This window comes from Martes martes (genome assembly GCF_963455335.1).
Source record: "Martes martes genome assembly, chromosome: 8".
NCBI lineage: Eukaryota > Metazoa > Chordata > Mammalia > Carnivora > Mustelidae > Martes > Martes martes.
Genome location: NC_137895.1, coordinates 22,480,347 through 22,494,424, shown reverse-complemented (window position 1 = coordinate 22,494,424; position 14,078 = coordinate 22,480,347). Strand labels below are relative to the sequence as shown.

Below are 14,078 nucleotides of genomic sequence, written 5' to 3'. Positions count from 1 at the left end.
GGGTTGAAACTATCATTTCCCACAAGGCATCTGACTCCGTGCTTTGGAAAGATCAGCCTCCACCATCGTGCTGGATTGTAAGCTTCCCGCTCAGGTTTCAGAACCATTGCGAAAACTGGGAGGTTGTTCTAAGTAGGCCCAGGGAGCCTGGGCTTGTCTGAGTGCTGACAGCTATCTTCCCCGTTCTGTTGGATACACCAGGAAACCCCAGAACTGGCTGATTCCGATGCTCAGGTTATTATAGCCACCCAGGAGTCACTGCCCGTGGGACCCCCCGCCTCGGTGTCTAAATCCAGTTGCCCCGGCCCTAAGTTAACTGTTGTTTAGTCCACCTGTTCCATGACTTTGAGTCCCTTTCTCCAAACTGGAGTGAGTACAAGTAGGGGAACCCCATAGGGGGTCCAGAAAATAAATGGTACTCACCAACAGGGATCTTTCTACAGTTTGTCAGTTGGGAGGATACAGGAATAAAACACGCGGACGTCTGGGGGTTCTGTGAGGAGGAACTGGTCAGATTTTGTTGTTCACGGAGAGTGACAGTAGTCACACCCAAGCATTCTAGTCTAGCCCTGGCGCTCTCTCATCTTCACCAAGAAAGGGACTCTAAACACTGAAGTAAAATGCAACCTGGCTGTTCGCACTCGACCTCAGAGCTCATGAACTCTTTCCACTGTGAGTACAAAGTCACAGCACGCCTTGAGCTTTTTTTCTGATTGTGCCTCTTAAGAAAACAATACAGTCGAAACCCTCTCCTCTGTCTCAACAGCTGAGAATAAACGCAATTATGAGATACAAAAGTCCGAGAATGTGTCCCTTGCGTCAGGCGTTCACTGTATCCAAAGAAAGGATGTAGATGTCGCTAGAGAAATGGGAAGACAAACGTCCTGGTCCTTTGGCCAGTAACATTTTCCTCTGATGGAGGAACGATGACACTGCTGCATTTTCATTACACACGGGACTTTTTTTTTTGTGTTGTAATGTTCTCTAGATCCAAAGGGCCAGATACTAAGTGGCCACAGTCTATTAGAGAAGCACACAGAAAAAGTAAAACATGTATAGGAATCCTAGATGAAATCTCCCAGATGCAACATGCCCTTCTGTGTATATGTATGAGTGAGTGTGTATGTGTGTGTGTGTGCGCTCACGCATCTACAGCTGTGTTCAGGGAGCAGAAAGGTGGGGGGCAGGACATGAATAAAATGGGAAATGCTGGGCATGATGGGAGCAAAGTATTTTAGATCATATGCCCAGAAGTGTATCTGATGTACAAACCAAAGAGAGGTGCGGTACTCACCTTATTTGTTGCATCAATAAATTTGACTCCTTTATAAGAGACCGAAAGAATAATAGTGGGGACCTTCTTCATTTGCTCTGTAGACTTCTGAAATTAAAATTAGAAAGCTGTTAGAGCAGTTTGTGTTGCATGGCAACTGAAGCACATAATTTCTCCTCTTAAAAGATAAAAATGAGCCCAACTTAAAAACAACACACATACACACACACACATCAAACACACACCAAACACACTAATTTAAATGTATGTCTCTCTTCTCTCCGGCTCAGCCACGGTTTGGGCTTCTAAAGTGTCTGTCTTGCACTTGAGAATCTAAAAAGAGCTTGTTCTGCCACTTCCCGTGGGTGAAGGAAAACTCCTTTTTCCCTGACACCAAAGGGAGCAACGAGCAGCCCTGTCTCCCACTGCGATTTCAAGCAACTGTTCTTTGACTGGAGTTAAACCGTGTCAGAGTTAACTCCAAGGGCGAGTTTAGCATTAACAAAACATGTGCCGCCACTCCCCCTTTCTCCCAGAGTCACTCTTTCTCCAAGGCACGATGCGGGTCTGAATCATGTAGTTAGAAGAGGGATTTAAGCACCTCATTGTGAATTTTTCCTGAACCTGGCCAAATCCTGAAGAGCAGATGAATTTGTAGCACCGTCGCTGGTGACTGCAGGACAAAATACCCCCCTACCAGAGCGAAGCCCTCCGGAACAGTCCGTATTTTGAGCCACAGCAAAATCGGACAGTCCAGGTAACCTCCTCCATCATTTAGAGCTGCCAGCTTTCCTCAGGCTAAGTTCTTATGACAGATGTTCACGCCGGCTTCACGTGCTGACAGTCTGCAGCTTTGGGAGTTTTATGCATGTGTGCAAACTTTCTCCACAATTTAGGATGTACCTCTTCTGTTTAGTTTGATCATTCATCACAGGTCTCCAATAGTCTGGGTACTTCATTCCCCACTACGGTTCCTCCTAATAATCACATTAAACATCGAGAAGAACCTACCTGACAGTTAGCCTGATGGATTTTCCAGAGAAGACAGGTGGGAACAAAAGAGGAGAGAAAATACATAAGAAGGTGAGGAAACCATGTCAATAATTCACCGACAGCACAAAGTCCTGAGAAGGTACAGGGAGAAGAGGCTTTATGGGTAAACGCGGATGGAGCTCAGCCTCTCTTGCAGGAGTGGCCTCGGGCTCTTCAGACCCCATCTCTCCCTTCCTGTCCCCTCATCACCGTTCACCATGCCACACAGCCTCGTGCCTGACACACCAGAACCTTCCACTGTGGGTGTTCACCAACCACCTGTCTTATGGACAGTAAGGGAACTGGGAGAAAATATTACCCAATTTTCCATTTTAAAATTCCGAAATGTGACCAGAATTAAAGAAGCCTTTTAGTTGGACAGTGTGAATGGAACTCACTGAACTTAAAAACAATGTTACATCTTTCACTTGAGCCATGGAAAAGGTGTTTCACATTCTCCTGATTGTTTTGACACATCTTTTGGATAGCCACTACACTTGTTTCAAAGATAGAGACGATGGATCAGTAAGAGTGTTACTAGTTAGTATTTATTAAATGTTTCATACAGTACAGAAAAAAAGCCTTTCTCCTGAAGTGCTTTTTAACTTGTTTTAAAACGACCGGAACTTGCTAGTTTTCTTTTGTGGTTGCCAGAGATTTAAAGATTTTATTTATTTATTTTTGTGTGAGAGAAGAGCATAGGGGGTGCAGGGGGGGTCACAGAGGGAGAAGCAGACTCCCTACTGAGCAGACAGCCCGAAATGGGGCTTGATCCCAGGACCTTGACCCGAGCTGGAGGCAGATGCTTAATAAGACTGAGCCACCTAGACACCCTGCCAAAGAAATTTAGACACTTTTATCTTTTTAATGCTTTATCCAAACAACTTTTAAAAGTGTACAAGATAGGGGTGCCTCCGTGGCTCGGTCAGTTGAGCCACTGTCTGCCTTCAGCTCAGGTCATGATACCGGATTTGAGTCCCGGGCTCCAGCTGCCACCCCCCCACCCCCCCCACTCAGCAGGGAGTCTGCATCTCCTTCTTCTTCTCCCCCCAACCTCCTCTCCCTCTTCCTCTCAAATAAATAAATAAATAAAATCTTTTTTTAAAAAGTGTGCAAGATAAGTCAAAGGTAAAGCTAGAAGAAATAACATTCAGTGTATGGATTTTAAGGCAAAATCATGGGCTGAGCTCTGCACAGGAAGAGAGCCACAGCTGGCATGGGCAGTGGCCTGGTGCACTGAATATGTGAGGAATTCTTTGCAAAGGTAAGAATGGATTTCAACAAATTACTGTGCTCATTTCTTGCCATGAATACATTCTATCAGACAGATCTAGCCATACCGTGAAGTAACATATAGCTAACATAAGATGAAAATATCAACATTTAGCATTAAGAACCCCCCCCCCAAAAAGGAAAAAGCAAAACCATTTGTTATCCATTCAGCAGCTGAGTGGTTATCGTAGGCAGCCCACTGTGCTGGGAAAACTGAGTCTACTTCAGGGCAAGTCAGACCTCAAATTGTGTGCAAACTCAGTCTGCGGAAAGCGGCTGTCCCAAGGGCTGTGTTGAGCAGACTCGGAGCCTTGTGCCTGGGCTCAGAGGGAGAGAGGGTTGGGAAAGATGTCTGCGTGGGACAGGGAGAGTAAGAGGCAGCACAGGAGGTACACGCCACAAAGAGAAGCTGCGACACAAATGCTGATAAATGCACCGGTGACACGCACGTGGGGCTTCCAGAGTACTGAGCAAAGAGAGGCTCACTTTGTAGGGGAGAGTGGGGCAAGTCTTCATTACTCATTCAACAAGCACCATTTGCCTGCTCGGGCTGACTGGGCTGGCTTTTAAAGGATGGACAGGGATTTTCTAGGTGCCAAAAGAGGACGTTCTGGCAGAAGAATCGACATGCACATGAAATGAGAAATAATAGGGTGGGTTTGGGTAATTGGTGGAAGATGAGCTGGTGCAGTAGGTTTGGAAGCCTGTGACTTCCTCTGCCAAGCCAGAATCCCCTGGAAGTTTTTAAGTAGGGGGTGGGTGGCAGAAAGACAAGGTTGGTGATCGGATGCACTGGAGCAGCTGAGGCTGGAGGCCCGGAGGCAGGAACCGGAGGTGCGGGTTCAACCGGGAGACCCTCAGCACCGGAGCTGGAGCAAAAGCCACAGTCATGGAGGAGATGAGGAGGACTCAAGCGGCTCTGCTACCCATGTGCCGTGGAAGCCGCGAGAGCGAGAGGACGTCACAGAGGAAGGGGCCATTCGCTGAGATAAGTGGATACTACAGGGAACAGGCTTTTGCAGGAAACCCTCGCACACATGCTCCGTTCGATAATGGGGGGGGGGGCGATGTCCTGCAGGTAATGAGAAGTAAGAATCTGATCTGGAACCCCACCCGCGTCGAGGGGGTGCCTGAGGACATGGGAGTAGATGAGGTGGCTCAAGGAGTGAACACGAAGAGCGCGAAGAGGCCCCCGCCTGCGTCAGTGCGGCTCTGGGCTGAAGCAGAGCCGGCAGGAGGCTGAGCGCGGTACCGCAGACCCCGGGGGCAGATGGCACAGAAGGAGCGAGCGGCGCCGGCGGCCACGAGCACCCACGGAGGAAAAGCCCGGGAAAAGAAGCCCAGCACAGGGGCTGGCCCACGTAGTGGCTGCTATTTTTATGGGGTCTTCTGCGCGAAATCCCTGGCTTTTGCAACTGGAAAAACGCGTTGCTGATTTTATGAAGAGCAGCTTGAGGACGGTGGTGGCCGCCGAGGAAAGAACACGGCGATGTGCGGGACAGATGCGAGGGCGAGGGAGCGGAGAGCTGGAACAACAGAGCGGCGGGGACGCGGGCTCTTCCGCTGGAATGAGGGCATCGGTGGTGACTTCTGTCCCGATAGGAAGATTCTACATCGTATGTTCAGCCACGCCGAACAAAGAAGAAAACCTAAAAGACAGTCATTTCTTTTTCTTTTGTGGGTGCCTAGGATCCCTGCTTTCCTAACTGGAGGCCATCCTGGTGCGGCCCAGGCTGCGGGCTCTGCCTGGCTGCGGGGGATGGGGTGGGGGGTGGGGGACACACATCCCGGTCGGGAGTCCAAACCGCACCTCCCTCCAGCTGAGCGCCTTGACAAGAAGATGAGGGACCCTGGCTGGCCACAGAGGCACTCGGCGGGCCTTCAATGACCTGCTCCTTCTTTAAGGCATTTATAATTCTATAAGAGATAAAAATCCGACCTCTTTCAGGGGATTTTCTGTTGGTGGACTTTGACAGAGCTTTCAAAGAGGTCTTTTCATATGTTATTTTAACCAAAGATGAAAACACATAGAAAGAAAGCAAATACACTGAGTCTTCAGGGAGAATAATTCGGGGGGGGGGGCAAGAAATCCAATAAAGCGCCCACCTCATTTTATGAGGGCTCTACAGATAGCGAAAAGTGAGCAGGGCTTCAGTCCAATCATAGGCAGCCCACATCCTATTGTCTCCATTTGCTCTTATGTGTTGCAACTATGGTTTTCTTCTCCTTCCCAGGGACAGAGGCAGCTAGGCTGGACATCACTGGTCAAGTTACAAAGCAATTGCTCTTGGGCAATGCCAGTCACTATGATCTATCTGCAAGCTCTGCTGGGATTCTGAATAGTTAATGCTCCCACATATGTACACACGTTAAAACATTCAAGCTTTATTTATTTGTATCAATAGAATTCTCTTCTTCAGTAAAATGCTCAGGGCAAACCTTATGCTATGGTTCTCTTTTCTTTCCATTTTTTTTTTTCCTATGCCACACTCTATGGAATTTCAGAGGCTTCCCCCAGTCCTCAAATTCCAGCCACCCCTCTAGTGCCAGTTTTACAGGAGAGACTGATTTGTAATGAGGATCTCCAGATACCTTAGCAGCTGAATACTCCTGGGTAATGCCCCAAATTAACTTAACCTTTATAGCATCTTGCTCTCCTGCTAAAAAAGCATTATAGTGATAGTCAATTGTATTTTGTTCACAATTCCCCCAAATAAGATTATCATCCTTTCATTGCTCCAAGAGAAACAATATTTAGTTATATAGGGATGCTACATTTCTGAAACCTAAACTAAAATACAACTTTTGAATCTTAACAGCAAAGCCAGCTTTACATTTAGCACTTGGGTTTATCTGGAAGCTTTACACAGACTAGGGATTCCATATCCCTTGTATCTGCAGGTGGGCACCCGAGATACCGTTCTTAATAGGTAAAGTCATTGGACACTTCTACAACATTTTTTTTAAAAGAGGGATTTTTGGATTCACCCAAGAAAGCAATACCATCTTTTGTCTTTTCCTTTTTATAAATTATGAATTGCTTGGAATCTTTGTATCAAGTTAGAAATCGCCATTGGTGCTTTTGTTTTATCCTTCTAGCATGCATCAGAAAGAAACAGTTTCTCATTTTCTAATGCAGAATCAACAGTATGAGAATATCCTTTTGAGCTGCAGGGATGCTCTGTTCTCAGAGCATGACTTTCATAAGTGTGAGTGAGAGCAAAGAGGTTTACGACAGGGAGCACTTCAGTTGTGAGCTGTAATGTTGCGTTTGAGTCTGGAGTGATGTTTATGTTCCTAATGAGAATCATTTGTGCCCGTAACCAGTACAAAGAGGAAACAGAGTGGGGCAGCCCATGGGGAGGATGTCTTCGACCCTTCATTCTTCCAATACTCTGCTCATTTCCAATGTATTTTAAACACAGACTGGGGAATACATCTCCGGATGGCCTACTGCCATCTGACTTATATTTTTAACCCACACATGGCTACCCTGAGAATGCTTTCTAGTTAGATATTCAAGTGCTGAGTCATAACTATTAATTTTGCCATATAATATTTTCTTTAGTTCATTTCAAAGCTTAATTATTGTATTCAGTTTCAGCAAGTAAATTAAAATAAGATCAAACAATTATGTTGGGTAGCCCTAAGTGACTTTCAAAGGATGTAAAAAAATGTATAAAACCAGGAGTACTGTATTTCGTATTCAGCAAAACTAGTTATACGTTCTGGAGATTATAAGAGGCAGAGAGCAGACCACAGATCAGCCATTTGAAATTCACTTTGGAACTCAGTTTCAGTGTCATTTTCTGGGAAAACCTCGTGTGGCCCCCCAGCCTGACATAATGGCTGTCTCTTGCTCCCCAGGCCTGACCTGGGAACCTCTGCTGCTCTCCCTTGAGGTTAACTGTCCTGGTCTTGGGATTGTTTGTTTCCCTAACTCTCCGGGGGGGTTCCTTGAGGATAGCCCACTCCTTTCTTGATTTGTTTCTTGTCTCCCCCATGATGACTAGCACCTGGTCTTCGATTGAACCCTATGACATGGCCATTTTTACGGATCAAGAAAACAGCTCAATATCAGCAATTCCATAGGGTTCAATCTAACAGCTGCTGAAGTCTGTGATTATTAAGTGAAGAAGCAAATGAATTAATGTATGGTAACGAGCACAAAGCCAGCTTTATAAGAAGGAACCACAGTACCAGCCTCTTAACACATGAAGAGCTCAGCAAACTTTCCAGAGAGCCCTGGTGCCCTGCGCTCTGCATGAAGGCCTTGGAAGAACTCAGAGAACCACAAACATGATTAGAGAAAGGCCAAGAGAGTCCTACGGGATGGGAAAGCTTCAGAGACCTCTGTGATTTGTCAGCTCAAGGAGAGAAGGGCTGGGTGTTCATTTTTCTACTAGGAAACCGGTTCAAATTGCAAGCATGCAGATGAGAAGGAGAGACTTCTTGGGAGGGCAGGAAGATTATTAGGGACAGCTGGGAAGTTTTTCCCTCTGGGCATCTTTAAAAATAGTGTGGACTCTCATTTGTCACTAATGACTTAGGGGTAAGTCTCATTTGGCTGGGGAATGGGGCTCAAGGACCTCTCAAGGGCTTTTCCAGTCATGAGGATGCGACATGAGGGCTGGGTGAAAACAGAGCCTCGCTCAGACCACGTGACAAGAGCAGACGGTGGGCAGGCAGCCACTCAAACGATTCCTCGGGCACAGACTCAGCTCCTGCCCTGCCAAGTGTAACTCACACGCTCTGGCCGAGTCTAGCACAGGGCACGGTGATGCCCTCCATCTCCACCCCCTGGCCAAACGCTTCTACCAGGGCAGCCTGTCTATACAGCAGACCTAACAGGAATGCCCAGCAGACCAAGGCAGTGATTCTCAAACTGTTTTTAGCACTGGAATCCCGTGGAAGGCTTGTTAAATAACAAGATAGCTGGGCTCCACACCTAGAGTTTCTGAGTCAGTAAGTGCCATGAACTGAATGTCTGTGATTCCCCCAAACTTCTAATGTTGAGCCCTAATCCCCAATGTATTAGCAGGTGGGGCCTTTGGGAGATGTTCAGGTTGTAAGAATAGAGCTCTGAATGGTGTTAGTGGGCTTACAAGAGAGGCCTCTTGCATTGTGAGAGGGTACAGTGAAGATGACTGTCAATGAGCCAGGAAGAGGGCCGTCACCTGGCACCAAATCTACCAGCACCTTGACCTTGGGATTTCTCAGCCTTCAGAACTCCGAGAAACAAATTTCTGCCTGTAATGTGGTATTTTAATTACAGCAGCCTGAACAAACTAAGACAGTAAGTGAGGTAGGGTCCAAGAGTTTGCATTTACAATAAATTTCCAGATGCTGCTGCTGCTACCACAGTTTGAGAACTTCTGCTCTAAAAATAGTTGATTTTTGATTGAAAGTCACTGTCAGAACTGTTCTCCGCTGCTATGCATGTAAACTCCGTTGTACTGCATCCTACATTAATTCAGAGAGCAGTTAATTTATCAAAACACACTATCCTCCACTTGACAAGTGATCTCCAAAACTCCTTAGTTAGCACTTAGTTACAGCTCTTGGTCTTCAGAGCAAATAACAAGAATTATTTAACTTCCATAGTTTCTCAGGGGCTGTGAAAGTCTAAAACATTCTTCACATAAACAGTTCAGGTCATAAAGATAGGTTCTGGAGTTAAATCTAGAATAGATGTTGATCGGACAGAGCTGATAAGCCCAGGGGTCACGCTGAAGATATATGGTTTCTCATAAAAGTCCCCCAGCTCTCCCTCAACGAGGAGCACATCCAGGATATTAAGTACATCCCCTTGAGAGATATGACAAGCAAACATAAACACATTTTTGTGTACTGCTTCTGGGAGTGTAAACTGGAACAATTTTTTTGGAAGGCAATTTGGCAACTTACGCCAGAGTTTCAAGATGGGTATACTTTTGGCCTAGCCAAACTACATTTAGTGGCTCATTCTAAGGAAATAATCAGACCAGCTGCAAAAGATTCAGGTCTAGGGATGTTGCCCACAATATTGGTTATAATTTGAAAAGATTCCAAATGACCTAATGACCAATAAGGGGAACTGGTTACATAAGTTTGGTTCAGTTATGAATTAGAATATTGTTCAACCACTATGAGTAATACTGAAGATGAATATATATTGTAATGAACATACTATAAAATATATTGTTATGTTAAAAATAGATTAGAAAACAGAAAACAGTTAGGCACTGAATATTTCTATTTCTTTCTAGGAAAGAGATGCCTATGAATGCATGATGAATCAGTCTGGAGCCTTACATATGAACAAGGGGTTAACAGAGAGGGGTTTACCATCTCTGTGTGACAAAATTACAATTGCTTTTATTTCTCCTCTCTGTAGCTCTATTTTTAAAACGGGATAACAATGAATATGTATTGCTTCTGTAATAATAAAATGTGAAGTTTTAAAAATGTATATTTTGGTTAAAAAGCCAACTGTAGGGCGCCTGGGTGGCTCAGTGGGTTAAAGTCTCTGTCTTCAGCTCAGGTCGTGATCTCAGGTCCTGGGATCGAGTCCCGCATCGGGCTCTCTGCTCATCAGGGAGCTTGCTTCCCTCTCTCTCTGCCTGCCTCTCTGCCTACTTGTGATCTCTCTCTGTGTGTCAAATAAATAAATAAAAAAAAATCTAAAAAAAAAAAAAGCCAACTGTAAACATGTGAAAAAACACACCAACTTGTTTAATCCATCGCTTATAAGTACAACTGCAGTGTGTGTGTGTGTGTGTGTGTGTGTGTATGTGTGTGGGGGGGGCATCTTGAATTTATGGAGGGATCCACTGTCAAGCTCCTTCCTCCAGAAGGTACTGCACTACAGCAAATGGGAGCACAGAAGGGCATGTTTGGATTCCTATCTTGCCTTCCCTGTGCGTCACGGTGTTTAACCTCTATGTCTTAGTTGTTTCGTCTGTAAAATGGGTGTGTTAATACGGCATCTACTTTGGAGAGCCATGGGGACTATGTAGTTCGGTGCCTAGCATGTAGTGAGCACCAACAGATTTCAGCTATTACTCTTATTCCGAGGATGGATGCTGTCGCTGAGCTGCTTTCCAAAGTATGACCTCCCACTAGCAAAAGAGAGCAGAAGTAAAAACAAGCTCAGTGAACGCAATGGAATCCTCTCTGGGTTGCAAGCTGGCCCGGAGAGGAAATGGCGTTTGCAACAATGAATGTTCGGCGGAGCCACGCATCTGGGCCGATGACAATGGACTCAGTACGTTTAGGAAGAGAGCGTAAGACAAAGTGGGAATTAAAGACAGGCGGCCCGTGAAATCCGGTGCTGTGGAGTACTGAGGGTGTTACATGGGAAAAGAGCCAGTAACAAGAGGAACAGAAACACACACACACACACACACACACACACAATTAAGAGAACGTGGGTTATGAAGACAATATGGGATGAAAGGATTGGAACTGTTGAGTCCCTAGGAAAACACTCACAAAGCAAAAGCACAGGTCCCTGTGAGCCCAGCTCAGCAGTAGACAGCCAGTAATGCTATTTCTTTGTGTGTATCGTCATTTTTTTTTTAAGATTTTATCTATTTATTTGACACAGAGAGAGAGATCACAAGTAGGCAGAGGCAGGTAGAGAGAGGTGGGGGAAGCAGGCTCCCTGCTGAGCAGAGAGCCCGATGTGGGGCTCGATCCCAGGACCCTGAGATCATGACCTGAGCTGAAGGCAGAGGCTTAACACTCTGAGCCACCCAGGCGCCCCGTGTATCGTCATTTTAACACATGTTCACATCGGTGGGCTTACACCTGACCTGGCTCGTGCAGTACTTAGGAGGGAGCGAAAGGGAAATAGTTGATTCTTCTCTGAAACTTGAGCCAATGGAGACTTACAAAAAAAAAAACAGTTGTTTAAGAGTTTTTTTCCCCAGCCTGGATCCTAAGTAGTAGTCCCTGAAATGATTTCTGGAAACGACAATTCCTCATAGACAGGAATTGCAGAAGGAACCAAAGTGACTTTAGACAAGTGGGAATTAAAGACAGAGGAGGCCCACGATATCTTTCAGGGATGGGGAGTAGTGAGGGTGTTACAGGAGTCTAAGATCAAAGAGGCTTCTTAACATTCCCATCTAATTCTAAAATCTTTTTTTCAAGCTTTCCAATCCGTTCTCCGACATTAATTTGTTTCCTTACAAGCACAGAAAAAAGACAGCCTTCACACTTCAACCAAGGCACAATTATTTGGAAGCCTATGTATCTGAAAATTCAACTTTAGAATTGCCTCCAGACCGGAAGTTTAAAAATGAGACAGGCGAAGGGAACAGACGCAACAAGAACCCTGAACTGTGGCACCTGAACTCTCTAAGCCCTTTGGGAAATAAAGATTCCCCAATAAATCTGCCAGAAGAGCTGCTTATTCCTGACTTAAAAATGATTTTAAAATAATTCCTGTCTTGGATCGAGAAGACAGATTTCTACCTGACTGTAGTTGAAAACAGTATCTGTTTTCTTTTTTTTTTTAAAGAGAAATTTCCTTGAGCACAGACACCTGTGAACAATACTAATCATCAACTATGGGATTAGAGAAAATCAGATTTTACAGAGTATTAAATTGAATATAATGGCCTGCCTCGTACAGTAGCACAGGTTTCATAAAGGTATATCTAATTAGAGAAGTGACTGACCACCGTGTGTTAGTGATAATTATACCCCGAGGCAAAATTCAGGGCTGGGGCATGGGGTATGTGTGTAAATCTGGTGAGGCAAGAAGGACTAGAACCTCATTTGGCCTTTCACCAACCACTGTACATCTTAGAATCTTTGAAGTGGGAGTTACTTATACCGAAGAGAACACCGAAAGGCCAAAGCAATGTCTTTATTGCTTTGTGAAGTTCAGTCCTGTGGACTCATTATTTAAAAGAGGCAAGCTAATCCCAAGTGATTGAGGAACAAGTCACCTTCCCAAAATACAAAACTGCAAAATTACATTTACCCTCTTTTCTACAGTTTCCCATCGTTTTCTCTCCCTTTCAGGGATGGCCTTTAAAAACTGGAATAAGAGTGCAGGATGCCCAAGTTTTTGAATACTCTCTTACATTTTTGTGAACATAGAAAACCAGGGAAATCACTGGGACACTGGCATTATACTTGCGGGAAAACAAATGAAAAAACCCAAAGCAAATATCTCCATTAACTTACTTGTTTTTCAAATTTTAGAGGAAGAGGTCAATGTGTTTTGGAGGTTTTTACTGAACTAGACTCTACAAGCATTTAGAACCATCAAAAATTTTTTTTGAACTATCAAAACCACTTTAAAAGGCAGCTATGCTATGGGAGACCCTGGGGATACAATACACATGGTTCTTGCCCTCCCAGGGGCATGGGGCCTAATGACCCAGGTGCTTGTACAGTGTGACAGGAGGGGTGACAGAAGGAAGGTTCTGTGTTCTATGGGGAACACCTTTGGGGCCATCGAATTCTGGATCTCAGAACTAATGCTTCCCCTCAGGAGTCCTTTCAAAAATGAAGATGGTCTCTGAGCAGAGTCGGCTGGAAGACCCAGTCAGTAACGGAAAAGGCAGCCCTAAGTGAGTGTGCTCAGATTAAACAGACATCTCACAACTCCTCACACATTACTAATAGATGTTTTTAGATTTTTAATTTTAACTAGCTCTGTAAAGCTGTCACAGTAAAGGAAATAAGTGGCCACGTTGTCCTACTGAAGAGCAAAATAATTCACAGAACTCAATCTTCCTAAAAGTGTGCCTCAATATCAAGGCCTATCTAATCTCTTAGGCTTTTATTGTAGAAAACTCTGAAAGATAAGACAAAAATTGTAATTTTGCTTTAAAAAATTATCAGGGTTTAATGCAAGTTCCTATTGATTCTTCTCACTAAGCACAATTCAGAAGATAATTTTAAGAGAGTTGGATCCAGGAGAAAAAAAAATCTTAAGACGAAAACCTGCGTACAAATGTTTATAGCAGCTCTACTCATAACTGCAAAACCTAGAGGCAACCAAGGTGGCCTTCCACAGGTAAATGGATGTGGTATATCCATACGAGGGAATAGTACTCAGTGATTAAAAACAAAGAGCGGTCAAGCCACAAAAGACATAGAAGAAGGAAGCTTAAAAGCGTATTATTGCTAAATGAAAGAAGTCGGTCTGGAAAGGGTACCTACTGTATGATTCCCACTATAGGACATTCTGGAAAAGGCCAAAGTATAGAGACAGTAAAAAGGTGAGTGGTTGTCGGGGGCTGGAGGGGAGAGAAGGTGGAGCAGAGGGGATGTTTAGGGCATGAAAGGATTCTTTGTGATAACTGTCATGGGAGATACAGGACATTACACATTTGTCAAAACCCGGAACACCGCGTAACATGAAGAATGAGCTCTAATGTTAACTACAGACTTTAGTTAATGACATAACAGTACTGGTTCATAATTATGACGAAGGTAGCACAGCAATGCAGATGTTACTAATAAGGGCAGCTGTGAGGCCAGTGGTGGTGGTTTTTAT

At 44.7% G+C, this 14,078-nt stretch overlaps 1 protein-coding gene across 10 annotated transcripts in view; it reads right to left on the bottom strand.

Annotated features, from left to right (window-relative positions):
* The window catches only part of ANKS1B (ankyrin repeat and sterile alpha motif domain containing 1B), a gene marked incomplete at its 5' end in the record, with an annotated part of 1,134,786 nt that overhangs the window by 36,324 nt on the left and 1,084,384 nt on the right, over window positions 1-14,078 (bottom strand). For 9 of the 10 annotated variants that reach the window (XM_080810753.1, XM_080810755.1, XM_080810756.1 and 6 more), the window contains 2 exons: window positions 1,295-1,381; window positions 2,285-2,296. In XM_080810753.1, coding sequence (XP_080666879.1) covers window positions 1,295-1,381; window positions 2,285-2,296 — 99 coding nt within the window. The remainder of the gene's footprint in view (window positions 1-1,294; window positions 1,382-2,284; window positions 2,297-14,078) is intronic. The other variant, XM_080810758.1, reaches the window with a different exon arrangement.